The sequence below is a fragment of the Gymnoscopelus braueri genome (genome assembly GCF_963280865.1).
Source record: "Gymnoscopelus braueri genome assembly, chromosome: 3".
NCBI lineage: Eukaryota > Metazoa > Chordata > Actinopteri > Myctophiformes > Myctophidae > Gymnoscopelus > Gymnoscopelus braueri.
This window is the reverse complement of record NC_137612.1, coordinates 15228625-15255133: the sequence shown is the minus strand read 5'-3', so window position 1 is coordinate 15255133 and position 26509 is coordinate 15228625. Positions and strand designations below refer to the sequence as shown.

General features: G+C 39.9%; 1 protein-coding gene across 1 annotated transcript; it reads left to right on the top strand.

Moving 5' to 3' along the window:
- The first annotated feature begins 3013 nt into the window (after positions 1-3013).
- vamp3 (vesicle-associated membrane protein 3 (cellubrevin)) lies at positions 3014-25214 on the top strand. Its single transcript, XM_080422626.1, has 5 exons — positions 3014-3103; positions 12855-12936; positions 17949-18107; positions 18833-18884; positions 22898-25214. Coding segments are annotated over exons 1-5 (315 nt in total). The 5' UTR covers positions 3014-3101; the 3' UTR covers positions 22918-25214.
- The last annotated feature ends 1295 nt before the right edge of the window (positions 25215-26509 follow it).

Sequence of the window (26509 nt, the reverse complement as noted above, 5' to 3'; positions counted from 1 at the left end):
ATCAATAAATAAATAAATCTGTACATTGAAACTCTACAAACAGATGAACCTGTCATCTGTCTACATGACCGTCTAAATGACATCTTAACCTTTGCATACGAGTGAAAGGTCGTCAGGGCAAGTGCTACGGGCTCAGGTGTCTGAAGAGGTGAGTCTTCAGATTACACACACGCACGCACGCACGCACGCACGCACGCACGCACGCACGCACGCACAGGCACACACACACACACACACACACACACACACACACACACACACACACACACACACACACACACACACACACACACACACACACACACACACCATGGGATTTGGGCAGCCAAATACACATCAATTTGGGGTCCTTGTCCTTAAAAAAACTTGAGAACCACTGTCCTACATCAGGGGTTTTCAACTGGTGGTCCGTGGAAGTATTGCATGTGGTCCCTGATCATGCATTTAGAAATGTCGGAAAGTGAAGATTTGATCAATTTATTTTCCATTATTTTCATTTTTTTTTTTTTTGGAGAAACTTAGTATTTTGGTATTTGCGGAGAGAGAGATTAACGACATTATCATCATTATCAGTGGTCCTTTTGAGGAGGCTTATGCTTCAATTTTCAAAATCACTTCAAGCTTTAACAGCTACAAAAGAGGATCAGCTCATTGCCATGTCCACAGACTAAGAGGCACAAATAAACACAGTCCCTTGTGAAGTTCTGGAATTCCCAGAGCATACAGTAAAAGTGAAATGTATTTTACCTTTTGTAACTACGTATCTCTGTGACAGTATTTTCATGCTGGCATACCTGAAGAATATGTACAGGGCAAGGTTCGAGCCAGAAAATGACACGAGATTCCATTATAGCCAAGAAGAGACAGACATGGACTACTAGTTGAGAAACAGTTCACTCAATGAATGACCTGGTGACCTTAGATCAGTGGTTCTCAAACTTTTTCATGTCAAGGACCCCCAAATTGACACTTATTAGCCCGCGGACCCCCATTTGAAAAGATAAGCCAGGGACCCCCATAAGAGAAGATTTTTATGGCTCTAGCAGTGATTCTCAACCACTTTAATTTCAATTACCCCCCAGTTTAACATGCATTAGGCTGCGGACCCCATTTAATGGCATTTCTATCTCTGGGACCCCAATTCATATTGTAAAATCAATGTTAATTTAACTCTGAGAGTGTACAAATGACCCTGACGGGTCCATTTGGTTCCATTTGTACGCTTTCAGAGTTACAGACCCATAAGGGTCCATTTGGTTCCTAACCATCATTTAGCTGGGGACCCCCTGGAACCCCCTCAAGTACCCCTGGGGGTCCTCGGACCCCACTTTGAGAACCAATGCCTTAGATGACGTGTCAATGTAGTTGACAGCAGTTACTGGGAAGTAAGAGGTCAAGAACTTCCTCAGAAAAGGGAATTCGAATCTCAAGAAGGGGAAGTGCACCGGATTGGCTTAGTTATCATTATTAGGACATGTGCCCATGTGTCTGCTCATTCATACATAAGTTACAAATTACAGTTACAGTATATCAATTAACATGAGTTTAATAGAAGGCTGGATAAAGTAAGAGAAATTCTCAAAAACGCTCTGCTCACTAGCATGATATTTTTGTCATTATTTATGAACATGTGTCCATGGACAATTGGTTGAGAAACAGTCTTATAAAGGGTTATGCGTATTTTAGTTCTTATAACTATAATCATACAGTGTTATAAGCTGATTATAATGTTGCATTGTAGACATGGGATGCATAGCAAGTGTTACCAAAAACACTGATCTTAGCCCATATCCCCACCCAACACAACAGTGGTCCCCAGCTGGTTTATTCTTAGTCAGGGTGGTGGTCCCTGGTTCGCAATCAGTTGAAAACCCCTGTCCTACATAACAGTCAGTGGTGTAAAGTAACTAAGTACATTTACTCAAGAAAAAAGTACTGAACTGTGTAATTCTCAGGCATTTTTACTTTAGTTGAGTATTTCCAATTTTCAATCATTTTACTTCTACTCCGCTACATCTCAGAAGCAAATATTGTACTTTTACTCCACTACAATTATTTGAAAACTTTAGTTACTAGTTACTTTGTAGATTTTGATTATTATTACAAAAACCTACATTAACCACTTCAGCCCCTATATACATTTCGGCCAAGACGATCTACAAGCTCACAACGCGACGCATTGTGAGCTTTGTAGATCTGCTTTTTTCAAAAAAAAATCAAAAGATTTATGTACATTTTATACGTTTGAAAACTTGTGAAATGGGACATTCTTCATAATGAGTAGGCTTTCTACTTTTGGTACTTTAGTAGTAGGCTACATTTTGATACCAGTACTTTTGTACTTTTACTCAAGTACATTTTGAATTCAGGACTTTTAACTTGTAACCGAATGTTTCTATATAGAGCAAGTATTGATACTTTTTACTTAAGTAAACATTTGTTTTACTTTTTCCCACCACTGGACATTAACAGTGTTACGGTCTCTTTAACACCGGGATCGACTGGAGCTGTTACGGCTTGACTCCAGTGTTGCCATGTCGGCTTATTATAAGCGACTTTGGGCTTGTTTTTTTTTGTAAAGTCACTTGTAAATATGGGTAGTTGCAGTTTTTTTTTGGGGGGGGCTTATTTCCCCAAAGTGTAGATATTTATTTTGGGCTTGTTTCCTAATGTTGTTTAAACCCAGAGGTTCTCAAACATTTTCAAATCAAGGACCCCCCAAATCAATATGTATTTGTCCACGGACGGTGGACCCCCAACTGAAAATAGTTTGTGCCAGGGACCCCCGTACCAGATTTGTTTGGTTAAAACGTTTAAAAAATATTTAAAATGTTTTTTTTCTCGAATGTTTTAAATAGCAGATCTACTAGCTCACAACACGCGTTGTGAGCTTGTAGAGCTGCTATTTTCTAATAATGTGGCCTTAGTAGTACTTAGTTGCTTCTTTTGGGCTTGTTTTTCATAGACCCTGGGTTGCTTATTTCTCTCGCGAAAATCTGGCAACACTGCTTCTTGACTCCATTAGCATTAGCAGCATTAGCTTGCAGAGACCCAGAGAAGCAGCATCGGAGCCTGACTTTTTAGAAGCTTCCAGTTAAACAATGTAAGTCTCTAATTATAACTTATTAACAAACAAACTATGTTGTTTCAATAGTTAAAGTCCACCGCCAGTCCTCGCCAGGCCGGGTAGAGCCGTTAAAACCATTGTACAGGAAAAGTAAACAACGCCCAAAACTTTGCTAACATTCAACAAGTTGGAGTTTAAGCTAATAATGCTTTAGTTTGTATTTTTAGGGATTTATAATACCAATGTGAGGTCTTACCAAGATAAATACATGTTATACAACTAACTGTGAAAGGATATGATAGATGAATGTTGTTTTAAATATTAATATTTAAGCTTTATAGATGGATAACTAAACTAAACTAAAACAACACAAGCTAAAGAACAAAAAGGCCAACTTTTGCTAACGTTGCACATCCGGTCACACATTCACATGTTCCATCTCTACTAGAGGCTGTGTTTTCAAAATAAAATATTGTTGTGTGTAGCTGTCATTGATTGATTGAATACTTTGGACCACAATGGAAACAAGCTCCCTAAGGGCTTGTTTGTTTCTATTGTGGTCCTGTGTATTCAATTCATCAATATACATTTACAGACATACAATAACATAGCCTACAAGTCAACAGCTGAAGGAAAGGAGATAAATCAGGATTACAGGAAATGTCTTAAATGTAATTCATTCACACTAGATATTTGACAAGCTGATACATTTGATAATGTAGCCTAGTTCTAGTGCTGTGGTTCTCCAAGGTAGGAACCAAATGAACCCCTACAGCAGTGATTCTCAACCATTTTAATTTCAAGAACCCCCAGTTTGACATGCATTAGGCTACAGCCCCCCATTTAATGGCATTTCTATCTCTGGGACCCCACTAAAATCATTGTTAATTTAACTCTGAGAGTGAACAAATGGAACCAAATGGACCCTTAAGGGTCCATTTGGTTCCTAACTATCCATCATTTAGCTGGGGACCCCTTGGAAGCCCCCCAAGGACTCCTGGGGGGTCACCACTTTGAGAACCAATGCCCTACAGGTCTCTAGTGAGTGTACGACAAAGGGTCCATTTGGTTCCAATTGTACACTCTCAGATCCCTTTTCCACGGGATTGAACAGTTTCAGAACCCTAAAAGTTGGTCCAAAACTGGAACAAAAAAAAAAAAACAGTTCAGGGCAAAAACTTCTTGCTCTGAACTGGGAACCAAAGTGGGCGTGTCCCTATCCTACAGGTTGGAAGATGCAGATGCGATATAAACAATGGCAAAAGCAAGCAAAAAATAATCATTTAAAAAACAAGAAAAGTGTAACTGCCATTGCATTGACGATTGAATTTCTGCCATTAAATGGACATTTTGACCGGTCGTATTCAACACATTGCTTGCCAGGCCTGAAATCGAACCTGGAGCCAGTGGGGACTCCTGCCCCATATTATACAATGGTGCTTTAAACTGGTGGAAAGTAACGCAAGCCGGCGGTTCGTGGTTCCAAGGATCTAGAACGGAACCAGTTTCTAGAATCAAACTTCTTTTGGTGGAAAAGGGGCCTCAGAGTTATTTATGGGGGTCCGACTTTGTGACCTAGGGTCCTTGAAATTAAAACGTTTGTGAGCTACCACTGCTCTAGTTAAAGGGATAGTTCACCCCCAAAATGTTTTTTTTTCTATCGATCAGTCATCCCACGGAGACTTGAATTCATAGATATCTTTTTTGTTTTTGTCGCATTCCTAAGCCAATAAATAATTTGATGACTGGCTAATCATCAATTTATTGGCTTAGGAATGTGACAAAAACAAATAATTTCCATGAATTCAAGTCTCCATGGGATGACTGATCGATAGATTTTTTTTTACTATCCCTTTTAATAGGCTTGCATTTCTTAGTTTTTTGTCTCTTTACAGTAATAAGTCGGCAAGTGTGAAATTTGTAGATTTAATTGGAAAATGTCACTCACGAGTGATGGCATGGATATGAAAAAGTGTAAGTGATGACACAGAGACCTTAAAATAAGGTCATAGATCATTTCAGCATCATCAAGCCTATACAAGGAACAATCAGTAATATTTAAAATTCCATCCTGTAATGTATAATTACATTACATTAACCCCGTGACTTGAATCAACTTAGCATAGCGTAGTAAGACTATAAGATCATACATCTTATAATTATAATGAAGTTGTGTTTTAAATTGGAGTGTTGGTGTTTACCCAAAGCTCCTCCCACTCAGTGTAGTTTGTAGTTCACTGGTAACTAAGCAGGGTTTTGATCTGCTAATAATCACACTGGTATTCAACATCTGGCCCAGGGACCACCAGGGGTCCCAAAATGGGCTAAAAATGGACTTGGTTCCATTTATTTTCTACGCATGATTTTACAGTGTAGATCAGGGGCCCGATAATATCTATGGTGGGCCGGGGCCTAATTCAGAGGGCTCCCTGGCACAAGACATTTTCAGATGGGAGGGGTCCGTGGCCAAATACATATAAAAAAGTTTGAGAACTACTGATTTAGAAGGCATTTTGTAGAATCGGCCTCAGGTCTTACTCTTAATGGGTTAACTCTGAGAGTGGGCAAAATGGAACCAAATGGACCCGTAAGTGTCTTCCATTTGGGACCCCCAGTGGTCCCCTGACCCGACATTGAGAAACAGCGTAGCTATGATACAGACATGACACATCAAAAACCTCTCGGCTTAAGATAAATTGCTTGATAAATTGCTTGGTGAAGACAGACTGTATACAATAAGGAGAACAGGGAGCTTTAAAGGCATTTTGCAGGCATTCCAATTTAGATTTGCTTAATCGCTTTACTGTGGGTTTATAATCGGTGCTTGACTAGCGAATGATCTAGAATAGATCATATATTGTTTTTCCTTCATCCTCTTTTAAGCTGTAAAAGCAGGGTTTAGGCCTACCAAAGCATCAAGGAAGAGGCTTTGTTCTCGGTTCTCCACTGGGGTTTCTTTTTTTTTGCAATAGGAATTAACATGGACTTTAAGAGTAATACCTTTTAGGTGGATTCCTACCTTGGTTAAGAGTATGGGTTAAGAGTAATATGTTTTAGGTGGATTCCTACCTTGGTTAAGAGTATGGGTTAAGAGTAATATGTTTTAGGTGGATTCCTACCTTGGTTAAGAGTATGGGTTAAGAGTAATATGTTTTAGGTGGATTCCTACCTTGGTTAAGAGTATGGGTTAAGAGTAATATGTTTTAGGTGGATTCCTACCCTTGGCTAACCTGACACAGTGCCATAGTTCACGTTAAAGGGGATTTTTCTTTCCTGTTGCCCCTGTTGTTGCCAAGTGCTTGTTCATGGGGGAGGGGAGAAACATTGGTTCTCTGCTCTACATGTAAAGTTTATTGAGACAACTCGTTGTAATATGAATTGAGTACAGAGGACCCCAATGGAAACAAGCCCATAGTGCTTTCTAGGGTTTAAAATCCTCTTAACAGACCTTGTATTGAACTGTACTTCCCTGTGCTTGTCTTTGCAAACTGTTAATACAGTATTCAATCAATATTCAATCAATCATGGTATTATAATATATCGTTGCTGTTGGGTAGAAAGTAGAAACCTCTTATCTCCGTATTTAAACGTTGTGGTTTTTTTTCCCGGAAATGAACGCCCTACTTGATCATACTACAGCGTCAACACAAAAGCATCAAAAGTAGCAGATCAACAAGCTCAAAATGTGGCGCTTCGCGCCACGTTTTGAGCTTGTTGATCTGCTACTTTTGCTATTCTTGAATTTGAATCCTGAAAGGTAACAGTTTTGGACATATGAGGTTTCCACCCGACAGAGACCTAGATTCTATATAATTGAATTGAACTCAAGTCATTTGTTGCAATTGTGACACTGAGCCGTAGCATCAGTCTTTTGTGAAGCACTCTTAAGCCCTACTATCAGTACTATGTACTTATAGATAAATAGTGACAAATAGCCCTAATCTACAAGCTCACAACACGTTGCATCATGTGTGTTGTGATCTATTGATGACATGCCTAAAATATGGATACCACCACCAGGGTTATAAAGTGGTTAATGTTTCGTTATTAACCCTTAAAACCCGGGAAAGCAATTGTGTCATTTTAGATGTTGCTATGTATATAGCAACAGGATTAAAAAAAACAATAATTTGAATAAAATAAATACAAGTTAGGTGTTTTTAAAATCGGCTTCAGGTCTAAAAATGGGTTAACGCATTAAGACCGGGAACGCATCTGTGTCACGTTTAGATTTTTTTGGGCCATTGAAAAAATAGTAGATATACGGTGCCGTGCTATGAGCTTGTAGATCTACTATTTATTTTTTTTAATCGTGAAAATGTGTGCAAATCTTTGAATATCTATTTTCTATAGCGAACATTTTTAACTCTATTACAACTTCTGGCGGGTCCCTGGAACAAAATATTTTGAGATGGGGGTCCGTGGCCAAAATTCATATAATTTTGGGGGTCCTTGACATGAAAACATTTGAGAACCACTGATTATAGCAAAAAAAACTGTTAGGACATTTTGTAGAATCCCCCGAGAAGTAAAAGAAAACCCGAGAAGTAAAAAATGTTTGCTTTGAAAAAAATATATATATTCAAAGATTTGCTCCAATTTTTAAGTTATCTGTTCCAACCAGTTGGACTGGTTGGCAAATAATGACAGTGAAGATGTTTGCATCACGATGATGTGCCGTGTTGTTGTGAGTTTGTATATCAGCTTATCTTTGATGAAGTAGTACTAGAAAATAGGGCTTAAAACTGTTTCTCATTTTGCTGCTGGGGATGCCCTGGAACCCCCTTGAGGGACCCCTGGGGGTCCAACTCCTCCCCAGATCTCACTTTTTAGAGAACGAATGGCTTAAAAAATGAGCCAACAGTAGATGTATTGATAAACATGGTGCAGGAGGTTTACATGGAGACAATAGAAGGAAGTTTGCTCTTTGTGAGCAGCATCCTCCTCACACAGTCACACCTCCTGACCCCCGCTTCCCCCCCCAAACCAACCTCAATGACAAAAGACACATACTGTTCAAATGCTTAATACAGTGGGTCTCAACGTGTGGTTCGGGACCCCCAGGGCAGGGGTCTTCAACGTTTTTCAGGCCAAGGACCCCCTAGCTGAGAGAGAGAGATGAAGCAGGGACCCCCCTCTATATTGTATAAAATTGTGTTACAGACTAAACTTTTTTTTTTTTTACTTGGTCTGCTCTTTTTTCCCTCTACACCAAACCTCTTTGCCAAAAATAGCCGATCTACAAGCTCACAACACCTCGCGATTTTTGGCTAAAGTTCTCCTCAGAAGAGTGATGCTAGGGTTCAATTGGTTAATGTACAAAAATATATATATATATCACAAAGATTTAGCGCCCCCCTGTAGTAACTCTGAGGACCCCCTGTTGAAGACCCGCTGCCCTTGGGGCGTCCTCACGTGATTTTTTGGGGGGTCCTCAGATAACGGTTAAGTGACAATTTGAGGACTTTTTAATACTTAAAAAAAGAAAGGAAAAAAAGACCATTACTGCATCAAAAGTAATCAACAAAAACTGGTAAAAAAAAATGACTCCTACAATTCCAATTTTCACAATATTTATCTGTGGAAACCGAGTCAAACAAAATGTAACGCCCAACTCCTACAATTCCAAGTGCTTGTCCCCAGTTCAAACATGACGAACGCTTGTTTTCTATTGCTGTATTGTTTATTGGATTGTTTATTGGATCTTGTTTAGTCGATACACTTATTTGTTTTAGCTCATGCTCATTTGATTTAGCTATTTTGTCTCATCTGTTTAAGGAAATAGGTAGCTGATATATTGCACTTTTACCTTAGCGCTAGGTATACTCTTGGTTGCTTGTTTTTGCAGAAAATGCACTAAAGACTTCTGGTGATTAGTAGTTTTCGTTCCCTACCTATGTTGAATACACTTATTGTAAGTCGCTTTGGATAAAAGCGTCTGCTAAATGAATGTAATGTAATGTAATGTAATGTAATGACTATTTTGGGGGGACGCGGCCTGAAAAGGTTGAGAACCAGTGGCTTAATACACCCCTCCCCCCCCCCCCTCCCCCCCACCTCCCTCCAAATAAGTGCATAGAAAGCACTAGCAGTTCTAAGGCAGAAAACAGTAACAGTCTGTTTGGCGACACCTCCGGTCAACCTATGATCTTTTAGAAGAAGCTGTGATTCCTAGAATTCAGTTAGGAAAAACTAAACAAAACCCACGGAAGTTCTGCTCCAAAACGGATAATACTGCAGGGTCCTAGCACTGAGGATAATATTTTGAAAATCAAAGTTTCCGAAACGGTATGTAATATATTAACTTTAAAATGCATAAATTAATACGTTTCCCGGTAAATTTCCAGTGCCTGCCCGTGCGCCATTTTGGCGTGAGAGTTGCTGCCCGGGGGGCAGACAGACACGAGCTTGTGCTTCTGCTATTTTTGAATTTTTTTTAAAAATCTTGGAAGTGTGAGAAGTACTGAATTCCAGCACAAGACTCCCATCGTACCATGAAGTATAAATCAGGCTTTTAAGCGGCCATTTGTAGAATGGGCATCAGGTCTTAATGGGTACAAACATCTGAAACAAAGGGAGAGGTCCAGGTCAACATTTTAGCCACTGATAAACAGTTTCTATCTCGCTGTTGCAATTGATTGATTGATGTATTGAATACTTAACAGTTTGCAAAGACAAAGCACAGTGAAGTACAGTTCAATAATACAAGGTCTGTTAAAGAGGATTTTAAACCCAAGAAAGCACTATGGCTTGTTTCCATTGGGGTTCTTTGTACTCAATTCATCAAACATTCAATGACAGCCACTACAACGCCTCGCACTGTGAGCTTGTAGATCGGCTATTTTCACAATGTTTGCCTCTTTCTTGCGTAATATTTGACAATTAGGCCGGTTTGGTATTAAAAAGACCTTAAATTGTAACTTTAGGAATGTGCAGATACCATGTATACACTTATACTGTATGTTGGTTTGTTTACTGTTGAGTGAGAAAACAATGTTGCACAACAATCTGGAGCCAGTTGCATCACCTCACACTAAGTTCAAACTTAGCCTAGTTATATTAACCCATTCAATCCGGGAAAGCATCTGTGTCATTTTAGATCTCTTTGGCTATTAAAAAATAGCAGATCTACAAGCTCATAGCGCTATGAGCTTGTAGATCTGCTATTTTTGAAAAATCGTGAAAATGTGTGCAAATCTTTGAATATGTATATTTTTACATTTGTAACTCAAATCTTTGCTTCTGGGGGTCCCTGGAACAAAAATATTTTACAAATGTTCGCTTAAAAATATATATTTTTTAATGACAGACATTGAAAAAAACATTATTTTCAAAAAATAGCAGATCTACAAGCTCATAGCGGTGTGGCGCGCTATGACCTTGTAGATCTGCTATTTTTGAATAGCCAAAGAAATCAAAAAATGACACTAATACTTTCCTGGTCTAAATGGCTTTTTAAAAGCCATTTAAGCTATAACTAGGCTAAGTTTGAACTTAGTGTGAGGTGGTGCAACTGGCTCCTGGGGACCCCCCCAAAATGATTTGGGAGGTGGTCCCAGGACCTCCATTTTGGGAACCACTGTTGTAATGGAGGTGGTTCTAGGTGGTTCCGTCCTGTGCCAGTCTGGCCTAAGATAAGATAAAGGCTGTCAGCCTCATGTGAGCTGAGAGACGATACACAGCAGATCATGGCCGCTGTAAAGCATGATTTATATGTCATGGTACGACGGGAGTCTTTATTGTGCTGGGAATATAGCCGATTTGCAAGCTCACAACGTGTCGCATCCGCGGCGCCTTGTGAGCTTGCAGATCGGCTATTTCCGGGGAGTGGACACCGTGGTATGATGAAGTATAAATCGGGCTTTTTTTAGAATGTTGAGACATTCCTGCACTGTTCAGTGTCATGTCAACACTACGCTACGTACCTTATAGCCGCTGTTGCTTTCTATTCATTTGGCAGCGCTTACAGAGGTTTATAGATAGTAGAATTAATGTGGTGTGCTGCACAAATACTGTCAAGCCTTCTATTACAGTATGTTTTATATTAGATGAATATTGTAGTTGCACTCCCACAAACCTATTTTAAGCACTCACTATAGCATTGTGATTGCAATTATTAATTGCAGTGCCGCGGCTATGAGCTTGTAGATCTGCTATTTTGGAAAAATGTGTGCAAATCTTTGAACTTATATATTTTTTAAGCGAACGTTTGTAACTCAAATCTTTGCTTCTGGGGGGTCCCTGGAACAAAATATTTTGAGGTTTCTTTTTAAATATACATATATATTTGTATTTCTTTCCAAAAAAAACTGTTAGGATTTAGAAAACATTTTTAGAATGGGCCTCAGGTTAAATGCACTGCATGCACTTGTAGACAACAAGGAGGGATCTTTGACTGCAGTTCTCTGTCCTTCTCTCCATGTGTGCTGACTGAGTCAACAGCTCTAAGTACACACTAACTGAACTACAAAGAATGATCTCACTGGCACACAAGAGTCACACTCTGGTGTAATGTAATCCCCACCTGAAGATCCTATTTGTCCTCTTCCAGAGACACCTTCTGGCCAGCAGGTGTCAGTAACAAGCTATGTCAGAGAAAGTGTTGTTTTGAGTTGTGCTATAGTCCAGGGGTCTTTTTTTTGCCTTAACCACTTGAACCCTAGCATCCCTTTTCTGAGGAGAACTTTAGCCAAAAATAGCAGCGCGAGGCGTTGTGAGCTTGTAGATCTGCTATTTTCGGCAAAGAGGTTTGGTGTAGAGGGAAAAAGAACAGTAAACGTCAACAAAAAAAGTTGAATCTAAAACACTATTTTGTACAATATAGAGGGGGGTCCCTGCTTCATCTCTCTCTCAGCTAGGGGGTCCTTCCGCTGAAAAGGTTGAAGACCCCTGCTATAGTCTTAAAATTAGTTAAAGGGATATTTCGCTCTCAAACATGTTTGGTGTCATTTTAACGTCCACTGTTTCACCCCAGACAGTTTTTAAGTTGCTTGATTCAGTATTTAGATCATTAATATTCATTTTACCTTCCTATACAAACCCATTGTAACGTCAAACTCCATTTTAACCACTATAGATTTCAGATCTATATTTAATTTAAAACACTTTCTTGGTTCTGGTGACTGATATTGTCCTTCGAATGCATGAGGGGGCCGTGTTTTTTCAATGACGTTTTTCATTTATCTTTTAAATGATGCATATCATTTGGTTCCATTTGTAAATAGTAAATGTTTCATATATCAAGGCTTTTACAGTGTAGATTGGGTTCCCACTTCCCCAGAGATAAAAACTCCAGCTCCGTGGCCTAATAATAATCCATAATCAAACTGAGGGTCCTTGAAATGAAAACCCAGACAGATTTAAGTTGACCATTAACTGTCACACAAATGCGATTACTGTGTTTTTGGCATTGATGGAACATAATTATGAATAAAAAAAACGTAAAAGTTTGCCCTTTAGGGTAATAAAAAATTCCACGGGACAGGGAAAAGATATGACAGATAACTTGAATATACAAATAAATTACTGACATTAATAATAATGTTATACTTTCAAAAAATGAAAACATCAACTGTTTCTGCTATTTTTGGAAAATGTTTGAAATCGTATGAACATTTTTCAACATGGAAACGATTACCGTATATGGAAAATAATTGTGACAGTACTGCAGTGTAGTTCTGTTCTGAACTGAACTGGCCTGAAGTGCTGCCCAGTATAGTAAACTCTAGAGAAATGTGACAGCAAGGTACCAACTATCTCATCTCTCTCACCCTGGCCTCCCTAACAGGTCCGCCCCGCAGCCAGAAGGTTCCAACATGCCGGGAGGAGGCAACCGCCGCCTGCAGCAGACACAGGCCCAGGTGGATGAGGTAAGGAAGAAGACCTTTTAAATGAAAAACTTTGACTTCAATCACCATCACCAACCAAGCTTCACAGTGTCCCCTGGAACCAACCCGTCACCATCTCTCATTCTATCCTCTCCTGCCAAGAGACACCAGTACCAACACACTTAGTAATAGCATTTCGGGAACAAAATGGGTGTTGCTGCGTTTATTCAGCTGTAGGGGTGGGGCGATCATGGATTTCGATACGAAACGATTTATTATAGTGAGAGAAATAATCACGGTTTCACGATTATCAAGCGCACATTTATTCCACAAAACTATGGATGTATAAAATCTCATGAGGTTTTATTATATTTTCCCCACAACATTTCTTTGTTGGAACAATTGTTCCCTTTCAAAACAAATAATACAATAGCCTAATAATAATAAGCCTAATAATTCAGAAGCCAAGTAATACAAAAAAGGGTATCTCTTCAACTGTATTACAAAATAGTATTTATTTTCAACCTTCAGTATGTGTGCACTGCAGTGTTGATTTTGACAGCAAATTCTTATTTAGTTTCTTATTTTAGTAGTTTTTTAGTAGTTTTTTAGTAGTTTTTTAGTAGTTTTTTAGTGGTGAGCCAACCGTCACCATCTTTTATTCTATCCTCTCCTACCAAGAGACACCAGTACCAACACATCGTTGTTGTTGTTGTTGGAGCAGAAACCTCTTATCTCCATGTTCTGGACTTTTTGTGTTTTTTCGTAAATGAACGCCCTACTTGATCATTACTACAGCGTCACACACACAAGCATCAAAAGTAGCAGAACTACACGCTCAAAACGAGACGCTAACGAGCATGTAGATCTGCTACTTTAGCTACTGTTGAATTTGTATCCTGAAAAGTAATTATTTTTTTTGTTTTGGACATATGAGGTTTCCACACGACAGAGACGAAATGTCTCTTTATCTCAGCCTCCTCTCGGTACAGTATCCAGTGTCCGTCCCCTCTCTCCCCAGTGATGGAAAAAGTACTCACAGTTTTTACTTAAGTAAAAGTATCAATACTGCAATGTAAAAATACTCTGTTACAAGTAAAAGTCTGGAATTCAAAATTTACTTGAGTAAAAAAAGTTAACTCATTGAGTGCTATTGGCGTGTTTCACGTGTTTTACCGCTATGGTGCAACGTGCCAATCACGTGTTTCACGTGTTTTTGAAAAAATTGTAAAAAAAAAATTCAGAACCAAAGATATCATTATCTGAAGATTTGCAGCTCCATCCACTCCTTGTTTAGCTTATAACTGAAAAAGGCTGTATCTCGCTTCCTAAGCACATTTTTTTTACTTTGAAAAAATCTCTGGCACTGGGACAACATAGCCAGAAATAATTCTGGCACTCAGTGAGTTAAGTACAGTACTTGAGTAAATGTACTTAAGTTACTTTACACCACTGCCCTCCACCACCACTCTGTGACGCTCCTGCACTGTGTCTGTCTCCACGCCTCTCTCTCTCTCTCTCTCTCTAGGAGAGAGTGACATAATCACCGGCAGTTTCTGGAAAATGGCACAACTTTGTACTTTCTTTTAATCACTAGTTTGTTTTGGAGCAGAGGGTTCACACACACACACACACACACACACACACACACACACATACACACACATACACATACACATACACATACACATACACATACACATACACATACACATACACACACACGCCTCAGGCCACCATGACTACAGTCCCCTCCCTCGGCAAACATAATACCATGTGCTGGTGTTCACTGACTGTTTTTGTTTGCCAGCTGCTCTGGTACATAGAACAAAACACACATTGGGGTCGAATCTGTACGTCCTGTACGTTGTGCTGACCCTCTCATGTCCCACATATGGAGATAACAAAGTGTTACTTTGTTATCTCCATATGTGGGACGTGAGAGGATGCTGGCGCTGCTTGTTTCGCCGGCTTCTCTGCCCGACATTATGCTATGTTTAGCCCATTAAGACCTGGAACGCATCACTTTTTGATTTGAGCTTAAAAAAAACGTTATTTTACACTTTGGCTATTCAAAAATAGCAGATATACAAGCTCATAGCGCTATGAGCTTGTAGATCTGCTATTTTTGAAAAATCGAGATATATTCTTTTAAAGCAAACATTTGTAACTCAAATCTTGTCTCATCACGATGCGTTTTTAGCTTGTAGATCTGCTATTTTTGAATTGGACTCCTGAAAAGTTACATTTTTATTTAATTTCAAATGCATTTAGTTATACTAAGTTTAACTTTATTAACTTAAATACAAATACATTGGACAATAAAAAAAAGTAATTAAACTAATAGATGGATAGATAGATACTAGATGGCTAGATAAATACTAGATAGATAGATACTAGATGGATAGATGGATACTAGATAGATAGATACTAGATAGATAGATAGATAGATACTAGATGGATAGATAGATACTAGCTGGATAGATGGATACTAGATAGATAGATACTAGATAGATAGATAGATAGATAGATACTAGATAGATTTGTTTTGTTTATTTCAGACATTTAACCACTTAAACCGTCAATACTTAGTAAACCTGACCCTTGGCTCTGAACTTGGTTTGCTTCTTTTTCCCCCTCTATACCAGGGGTAAGGCAACCTTACACACGGGCGCCAACTTTGGCACAGAGGAGGGTGATGACTGGCACACTGGCATACATATGTGTGAGAGAGAGAGGGGACTTTTGGTTTAAAATGAAATATTCCCAAATAATTAGTCAATTAAATTAACCCATTAAGACCTGAAGCCGATTCTACAAATGTCTTCTAAATTCCAACAGTATTCTGAAAAACGTATGTTTCTATATCAGTGGTGCTCAAACTTTTTCATGTCAAGGACCCCAAAATGATATGTATTTGGCCGCGGACCCCCATCTCAAAATATTTTGTTACAGGGACCCCCAGAAGCAAAGTTTTTAGTTAAAATGTTCGCTTTAAAACAATATATATTCAAAGATTTGCACACATTTTCACTATTTTTCAAAAATAGCAGATCTACAAGCTCGTAGCGCGGCACTCGGTGCCACGCTACGAGCTTGTAGATCTGCTATTTTTTAATAGCCAAAGTGTAAATAATGCTTTTTAGCTCAAATCAAAAAGTGACACAGATGCCCATTCAAACCGGGAACGCATCTCTTGTCATTTTAATATTTCTTTGGGCTATTCCAAAAAATAGCAGATCTATAAGCTCATAGCGTGTGACCGAGTGCCGCGCTATGAGCTTGTAGATCTGCTATTTTTGAAAATGTGTGCAAATCGCAACACTTTGTGAGCTCTGTAGATCTGCTATTTTCAAAAGATTTAGATTTTTTTTTACAATTTATAAATGGGCCATCTACAATAATGAGTACTTTTACTTAAAAGTTAAAAAAAAATCAAGAGTTCTTCTTCCACCGCTTCAAACATGACAGAGCTCTAAGCCCCCTCCCACCCACACAGAACTTTAAACCCCCCACCCCCCCCGTGGTGAGTCACGCACACACACGCTTCTGATTGGCTGCAGCCAGGTGATTATGTAATCATCAGCTTCTCCATCCCCACGTGTTATGGAAGAGACGCGTGTACCGGCACACGTGTGTGTGTGACTCTGTTCTGACTGTGTGTGTGTGTGTGTGTGTGTGAGAGACAGGGCGAGGCGACAGAGAGAGATAGAGAGCAGGGTTTGTGGATCATGGGGGGTTATGTTTCCTCTAGTGTTGTCTGTCCTCTTTCTTATCTTGAAGAACAAATTCGGCTATTTAACCCATTAAGACCTGAAGCCGATTCTACAAATGTCTCCTAAATCCCAACCGTTTTCTGAAAAAAATTATGTTTCTATATCAGTGATGCTCAAACTTTTTCATGTCAAGGACCCCAAAAATGTCTTTGGCCGCCGACCCTTATCTCAAAATATTTTGTTCCAGGGACCCCCAGAAGCAAAAATTTGAGTTTAAAATGTTAGGAAAAAAAAGTAGCAGATCCGCAAGCTCGAAACGCGGCGCGAAGCGACTCGTTTTGAGCTTGTAGATCTACTACTTTCGATTTGAATCCTGAAAAGTAGCAGTTTTGGACATATGAGGTTTCTGACAATTTGTAGAATTGGCCTCCGGTAGCCGCTCAAAGAGATGCTGTCCCTCCCTTTGTGTGATGATGGTACAGCTTAAAGCAAGGTGTTGTGGTTCATTCATGGAGGCTTTTACAGTTACGTAAAAAAGTAACACTCTGTTAGAGGGTGTTTTTCTTCTCTCAGTGCCTGCAGTCAGTCAGTGTCTGCATGTTTCCTCATGCTGGCTGTCAGATAGGCAGCACACACCCCCCCCCTTCCCCCCAGGGACAGGCAGGCTATGAGCGTCAAACCATAATCACAATTTATCCCATTTTTAGACCTGAGGCTCATTCTAAAAAAAAACGCCTTCTAAATCCTTACCTAAGTTTTCTGAAAAACGTCAAATTCAAAAAGAAATGTGTTGCTATATATATACACACATATATTTCGGTGTATATAACCTCTATGCGGCCCTCACATCTTAAGTTCAGGCTCTTACACCTACAGTACGTCGCACAGCCGTTCCGACCAATATGCCCATATATGGAGATCCTCTGTATCTATCAGTCCTTGGCCCTTTTTATGCCCATGTTTGGAGATCGCTGATGTCATCAGTATATGCCCATGCATGCCCTCGCTTGTGCCCATATATGGAGCTGACTGATTTGTTTGCGCCTGATGCCATGACGACACATTTAGGTTGGACAACACACTACATAGCAACGGTTAAAGCCTCAATCTGCAATTTCTTCAACTGGCTGGCTGTACAGCCACCAAAACGTAATTATTTTAAAATGTTGCCTGTTTATGAAACAGGTGGCGCTAGTGTGTGGGGGAGCTCCCTTCACGCTGTTTCACAATTTACAAATTAGGACTTTATAACAGAATATTTCAGTTGTGAGATTTTATTTTGCTTTAATCCATCTCTTGTGTGTGTGTGTGTGTGTGTGTGTGTGTGTGTGTGTGCAGGTGGTGGACATCATGCGTGTCAACGTAGACAAGGTGCTGGAGCGTGACTCCAAGCTGTCGGAGCTGGACGACAGAGCGGACGCCCTGCAGGCCGGCGCCTCTCAGTTCGAGACCAGCGCCGCCAAGCTGAAGAGGAAGTACTGGTGGAAGAACTGCAAGGTACACACACACACACACACACACGCTACTGACACACACAACGTACAACAGCAATAAACATTTTTTTAAATTCAACTGTGTGTAATTTAAAAACAAATCTAGGACAGTGGTTCTCTAAGTGACTCAGGGTTCCTTGAGGGGGTTCCAAATGGACCCTTACAGGTCTGTGAGAGCGTACAAATCATGGAACACTATCACCATTTGTACACTTTCAGAGTTATGTGGGTCCTTTTAAAACCACTGATCTAGGAAATTAAAATGAACAACATTTATAAAACAGTGGTGCAACATCAACTGAAGCATCCAAAATACAATGCTTGTGTGTGGTATTTTATAAATATTAAACCAATGAAAAGTATCAACAAGAAGCTTGTGACCAAATAATAACTACATTAGATCCATTGGAACGCAATCTTTAACTGTTTTGGACATACAAGGTTTCTGCCTGACAGTGACCATACAGTATATCATTGTTGTCGGGGCAGAAACCTCCTATCTCCATATTCTTTGACTTTTTGTGTATTTTTCCCCGTAAATTAACTCCCTACTTGATCATGCTACACTCTCGTACAGCGTCATACAAAAGCATCAAAAGTAGCAGATCCGCAAGCTGGAAGCGCGGCTCGAGTCTTGAGCTTGTAAATCTGCCATTTTTGTTGTTTTTGAATTTGAATCCTGAAATGTAACAGGTGTTTATTTGTCTGTGTGTTTTTTGTCTCCTGCAGATGTGGGCCATCCTGATAGCTGTCATCATTATCATCCTGGTCATCATCATTAGTAAGTACCCATTAGGCCTTGTTGTGGTATAGGACTGTACATTAACACATTAAGACCTGAGGCCGATTCTTACTAATGTCTTCTAAATCCAAACAGTTTTCTTTTTGCCTTGTTGTGGTATAGGACCGTACATTAAAGGTGGTGTATTATAGTAGTAGTGATATTATATTTAGTTACATTTAGCCGACAAGTGTTAAATAGTGTTAACTCATTCCCTGCCATACACTAAATAGCCCAGACTGCCAGCGTTTTTTGCGATGTTCTTACCTTTTTCAAGTTGTCACAGAATATTTATCTCCAGTATGATCGATCCCCTGATGGTTGCTAACCCTAATCACAGAGGGTTTCACTGTGCTTCCGTGGGGGAAAAAAATGTCTTTGCGACCCCCTCTTCGTTTTTGCGGTAAATTAGTTAAAAAGTTCTCGTAAAAATAGTAAAACTTGAAAATAACTTTTTCAGTTCGGGATACTAATTTAATCCAATCAGGAGAGAGAACTTATACAGGATAAACAAGTGAAATTGGAAGTAATAAAAAAAACATTTGTTTTAACCCACTCACTACTGTTAGAATATATTTGTAGGCAAAGTAATCGTATGAAAACCATGCCCCCGGTGTGCACAGCGCTGTGAATGATCCAAGCACCACCGAAGAAGAGTACACCCAGAGATCACGTGATCACTACAAAAAAGATATAGGCATCTTCCATGTTAAAGGATTTATAAAAGTAAAACTTTCTCGGATTTCTCTTGTTTTCTAAGTGTTTTTCAAAAAACAAGCCATAGCTCTGGAATGGAGGATCGCGGCTCGCGATTTTTTTTTCCCCGACGCTACCGGACCCCTGTCCATGTAACGAGCCGATGTCTGTGAGGGTCGCGGTCACAGAGAATATTCCATGATTTTTCAAAGGTACAGTAAAATCGCCGTTTTTCGCTGGCAAGGGGACCCGGAGACTGTTTTAACCCTGGCAGTGAATGAGTTAACTCTATGAACTCAAACCCCCCCTGCTGTATGATCATTGATTTCAGGTACTGTACTGAACGAGTTCTATTCAGTTTGTATTTATTTTAGTACATCTTTCGTTTTCTCTTTTACTTTACTTTTTCTTTTAGTTTCAATTAAGACCTGGAACGCATCTGTGTCATTTTTTTATTTGAGCTAAAAAAGCATTATCTTACACTTTGGCTATTCAAAAATAGCAGATATACAAGCTCATAGCGCAGCACTGAGTGCCGTGCTATGAGCTTGTAGATCTGCTATTTTGGAAAAATTGTGAAAATGTGTGCAAATCTTTGAATATATGTATTCTTTTCAAGCGAACATTTGTAACTCAAATCTTTGCTTCTGGCGGTCCCTGGAACAAAATATTTTGAGATGGGGGTCGGCGGCCAAATACATATAATTTTGGGCGTCCTTGACATGAAAACGTTTGAGCACCACTGATATAGAAACATATGTTTTTCAGAAAACTGTTAGGATTTAGAAGACATTTTAAGAATCGGACTCAGGCCTTAAAGGTTCTATGACATTCATTTTCACTTTTTTTTATTTTTTATGTTTTTTTTGGGGGGTTTATGACCTCAATTACACCCAAAAAATCTGAACTTTGAACATTCAGTGGATTTTCTGTGGTCTGGGGTTTTCTGAATAATTAGGCTGAAAAGTAATCTGAGCTTGGCCCTTCGGCAGTGAGGTCATAGCCGATTAATCCCGCCCACTCTCCTCCTCGCCCCTCCCCTCCCCTATCCTTTCAATTGGGGGGGGCGGAGCAGAGGCGATGATTGACAGACAAAATCCCTCACCAGCGACACCCGCAGGCAAAGATTTCTTTTTTCATTGCAGTTGAAAAGGCTTTAGAAATGTGAGAGAAAAACACCTGCCATGGATCAATGGAGTGGAATTTTTTGTTAAAACCTTCTATACGCGTTTGAAGGACCATGACAAAGACTTTTAATGTGTGGTAAAACTGAACGTCATGAAACCTTTAATGGATTAACAAAATGGTAGTATTTTTTGCCCCCTTTTTTGTTTTAAATTAAAGCAGCACTATGTAGTTTGGGGTATCAGTGGCCACTTTGGACACAAATAACATGGCAGCCAACGTCTTTGACTTCATTACCCAGAAGTCTCTGCAAGCATGTCCGGCGAGGACGCGCTGTGATTGGCCAGTCTTCACTTTGACTGGCAGTTCTGCCTTATTGGTGCCTTTGCTAATGCCAGGATGAAACTCATTGTCTCCCCTATACATCGTAATACAGTCAAGCCCCTAGCAGGGACCCCCTGAGTCTATACATTTATGGAAGGATGATTGTTATTGCTTAAAGGTTTCATGACGTTCAGTTTTACCACACATTAAAAGTCTTTGTCATGGTCCTTCAAACGTGTATGGCAGGTGTTTTTCTCTCACATTTCTAAAGCCTTTTCAACTGCAATGAAAAAAGAAATCTTTGCCTGCGGGTGTCGCTTGTGAGGGATTTTGCCTGTCAATCATCGCCTCTGCTCCACCCCCCCCAAAGGAAAGGATAGGGGAGGGGAGGGGCGAGGAGGAGAGTGGGCGGGATTAATCGGCTGTGACCTCACTGCCGAAGGGCCAAGCTCAGATTACTTTTCAGCCTAATTATTCAGAAAACCTCAGACCAGAGAAAATCCACTGAATGTTCAAAGTTCAGATTTTTTGGGTGTAATTGAGGTCATAAAACCCCCCAAAAAACATTTTTAAAAAAAGTGAAAATGAATGTCATAGAACCTTTAAGCATGTAACTTTATAATTTTGTGGGATATGATATGCTATATAGTTGTTAAACAGTTACATAGTGCTGCTTTAAAGGTAGGGTAAGTGATTTTCTTTGGTTAAAATAAGTGTTAAATAGCTCTATATTCTGATAGTACTCATTGCTATAGAGTGTTTGTTCAGTAACAGGAGTCTCCATGTCTCTCCAGCTCTTTATTAACTCATTCTCTGCCAGACTTATTTCTGGCTGTGTTTGCCCACTGCCAGCGATTTAGTGTTTTTTATAACTCATGTTTTATTATTTGTAACTTTTTTTTTCTCATTATGATCGTTTATAAACACACCGGCGATACGTGCACGTCGCTCAGACAACAGACATTCCGATCGGGGCGGAGTCTCTGTCCACCAGCCCAGTGTAAAAACACCATGTTTCGCCATGTGAACGGAAAACACACTTACTTTTTCACCTCGCCACAGACCTCGCTAAATCCCTTATGATCGCGTGTTCAACTGTTTGTAGACACACAGGGTAGTTGTGTGAGTGGCCCAGAGAAGACATTTTCAATCTGCGACATTCCATTTTGCAGTAGTAGCAGTTTCTAAACAGCGTTCCACGGCGGAGAAAAACGAAGCCGAGATAATGCCGTTTTAGAGGGGGACTTAAACAGGAAGCAGGCGTAAACAAAAATCTTCGATTGACGTCATTTCCGTATCCGGGTGTGCTACAATGTAATGTGTCACTTCAAGAGATGAAGGATGGTGAGATCTTTTAAAATCAACGTTTTTTTGCAAAATTACCTTTTTTACGTCAGTGGCGGATTTGGTAATTGGAAAAAAATACGTTTTTTAAATCAGTGGCAGTGAATAAGTTAAACAGAAAATGCATTTTCAGGTCAGGATACCAATTTTATCGAATCAGGACAGAGAACTCAGTCAGCATACCGATTAAACAAGTGAAATTGGAAGTGATGACAAAGAAATGAGCAGACAACATTGGAACTGGAACACTATAAAATGAAACTGATAATGGGTACTCTCTCCTGATTGGCTGAAATGGTGTCACCTACCTGAAAATTTATTTTCTGTCTATCAAAGAGCTGGAGAGACAGAGAGACCCCTGAGACTGAACAAACACTCTATAGCAATGATGACTATCAGAATATACTATAGTGTTTTAACATTTTAACAAAAACCTTTTTGTTTTAACCAAAAAATATCACTTATCACCTTTAACTATAATAACCCTGTACTATAACTCCCTCTTTTTTCCCCTTCATTTCCAGTCTGGACCCAGTCATCATAAAGGAAAGAGGGGAGCGGGGGGGGTGAGGGTTATTGGTGAGTGGAGGAGCAATAGATGAAGAAGAAGAGAATCCCCGTGCAGAATGAATTCATGAATGTCTCAGAAGAAGAAGAAGATGAAGATCAACATTGTTTGGTGCCTAATTTATGCTCCGTCGGGCGACGGCAGGCGCACGCCTCGGACCGACGAAAACAGCCGATCTATAAGCTCACAACGTGTTTAACGCGTTGTGAGCTTATAGATCTGCTGATTTTCGGTCTGCGATGCCGGTCGTACAATTTAGGTATAAATCACGGCTTTAGTGCCTAAAACTGAGCTCCACAGAAAAAAACTTCTCTGCTGCACACAGTCTTCATTCCTGGTCCTGCAGTGTGTGTGTGTGTGTGCGCTGCTGTGCATGTGTGTATCAGACATGCATGCGCACGTGCTTGTGTACATAATAAGTGTGCGTTCCAACAATTTTACCCCCAAAAAAACACTACACCAGACCCAGATTCTCAACAAGTGGTATCACATTACCATGCCAAAGAAGAGTACATTTATTAATATTTAATAATGTTCTAGATAATAGATCACAAACGGGCAAGAAAAACCCAGAGAAACAGATTTGGAAATCTGAACGCTGGGGGAATGCAACTTTTGTTTCATAACGACTGCGACCAATAAATACTATTATTCTCGTTTGATGATACTACACAGCTACATAAGAATTTATTGTCATATTTATTTCAAAGGTTTGGTGTTGTGTTGTTGAGGGTAAAAATGTACGTCTTGGGGAACCCCTCTAGAGCTAGTTTCTGGTAAATAAATAACTGACCAATAACTGATCAATTACATATCCAGCCACGCATTGGGTTCAGGACCAGGAAGTGAAGAACACTGTTTTAAACTCTCTTCAAACCTATTTTTTTTCTTCCTTTTTCTTATGTTTTTAATATATATATTTGTGCCAAGGTAGGACAAGTGCCTTTGTGATGTGTGTTTTTTGTCTGTCTTCACTGTAACACAAGTAATGGCCCTTTCGCGCACACAATAAAAGTATGTGAAAGGGACAGTACTCTTTGGTATATCATACCAACTTCTCATTGGTCCTGTCGTGTGAGAAAAGACTGTGACCAGTGGCCATTAAAACATACCTGATCTCAAGAGTTCTCTGCCAATATTCCATATAATACGAGCTAAGTTCAGTGGTTCTCAAAGTCGGGGGTGGTCCAGGGAACATCAGGGTTCCTTGAGACACGTTCCTCCTACGTTGCCTTTAGTTGTGAATGCTGTCACGACACACAACCGTAAAAACAAACAAAACAAGTTGGCATGGCCACGTTTCTTAAAAAGAGCTAAAACACAGCCAAAACTGAGTTAAAATTTTACCTATGAATCTACCAATAGTGCCTCTATATATGGCTTGTTTGGACAGCTGAGCTTGTTCATCTATACAGCACATATTCCATTGTGCCGTGGTTCTCAAAGTGGGGTCCGGGGACCCCCAGGGGCCTTTTGACGGGGTTCCCAACCCGGATCCTTACAGGTCTGTAACTCTTTTGTACAGTCTGAGTTACGGGGGGGAAAATACTGCCATAGTGTCCTTCAATACTGAATGGTTGTTATTCCCTCTAGATTCCGATGCCACAAAACGGATAAGCAAGATCTTAATTGATGTTTTTTATTGGGTTACAGTCATTGCTGGTTTAGTTTTTGTCCCTCCTTTAGTAATTATGTAATTATAATAACCCTGCTGTGTTAGCTAGTATTAGTAGCACTAATTTTAGGACAAGACTATGCGGTGGGCGAGGATGGGAGGTCTTAATTTAAGATCTTTGGACATGGCAGTGCAACATCACGTTGAGCACTGCGGGGGTCTCGAGTTAAGTGGAGAGTTATCTGCAGGGGAAGAGAAACACTGCAACACCGCTGTGAAGCAAATTAGTCCAACAGTTATGGGGATTAATGTCTCCGCCAGGCCGAAAGGCATGGCCGAGACTATGTTTTATACCTCAGCTCAGTGGATGATGTCACATATCTGTCCCTTTGGTTCTGTAATATATTACCACCAAAAAAACCTTCGATTTAGCAGCAGCTGCCAAGGCAATTTGCAGTCTCTTTTTTTGTTTGTGTTTTTGCCTTCAAAGTGCCATGGGTGACTATCAGTAGCTGTGATAATTAAAACAGTAACACCTTTTTATAGACTATTATGTCATTGTAGCTACTCTGCTTCTCAGACTGTATATTGAAATTAAGTGCAATTCTACTATTTGACTCTAAATGCCTTGTCTCGCTATAATAAACTTTTATCGAAACATCTTGTTTTCCTTGTTCTTTTCTGACTGCATGGGGGTGGTGTGGAGGGGGGGGGCGTGTATAATGCATGAATTCAAGTTCTCAGTCGCCACGACTGATTTCAGTCTTTTGGATTCCATAGAAGCCAGCATGTCTTCCATGGAAGCACGTTGCGCAGCGAAAATAGACGATCTACAAGCTCTCAATGCGTCTGCGACGCATTGAGAGCTTGTAGATCGGCTATTTTCGGTTCATATTTTCAAAGATCGGAGCATTTGAAGTTGTCAAACTAGCAAAATGTTTAGAGGCATTTTTCCATAAAACCCTAATGGTCTCGGATATGTCCTAAAAGCAAAGGTTAAAGCCTCAATCTGATTTTTTTTCACCTGGTTGGCAGTATGTAGAACAGCAGCACTAAAACATCATCAAGATTCATTTGACATTTTGTGTTGATTGTTTAGGAAACGGCGCTAGTGTGGAGAGGGCTCCTTTCACACTGTTTCACAAATCACATAAGACTTGGCCATACACATTCTTACAGTCGTGAGATTTTATTTTGCTTTAATACATGATATGACAGACCCCCTGAGTCACCTCAAAATAAATATCAATGGTCCTCAATGTTCAAGATTTGCTTTATTTGTCTTCTTCTGCAAGCAGTATCAGAAACAAACCAAATTGTTTCTCCTAAAAGACAGTAATTTAAAGAATGTGTTTTGTGATCTCACAGTGACCATAACCTTTGACCGCCCAAATTCTTATTAGTTCATCCTTGAGGCCAACTGTTCCAAGTGCGAAGTTTATGCCAAATGTCATAAATTCCCCAAGAGGTCATGTTCAGAAGGTGGGGACATACTGTATTATACGAATAGACGGATAGAAAATACAAAACAATGGTACGGTCACACTTCTGCGCCAGAAGCGTTGTAGTCAACGCATGCCTTGGTGTCAGATGCGTCAATTTCCCATGTTATCTTGTAGTTTGTTTGACTTTCGGAGTGGTTGGTTTCACTGCATTATGCTCAAGTACGTTATTTTAAGTCAAGGATGGTTCATCTCCATGCAGTTTGTCGTCTACCCAGCCAGAATACTGTAACTAACAAGGACCATAGCTGCGTGGACAAATCTGTTGAAACAGGTGTGTGTGGAGATCTGTGGCAGCTTCTTGCTTGATGCCTTTGCCCCTTCAGCTTCAGCAGGTTTTTCACCTGCCTGCCACGTCTGGGTTGTCCTCTGTGTGTCTGTGCTTTAACACAGCACAGTCCAACTGACCGCCCTCATACCTGCCGCATGGTTGGCTGACAGTCATCCAGTG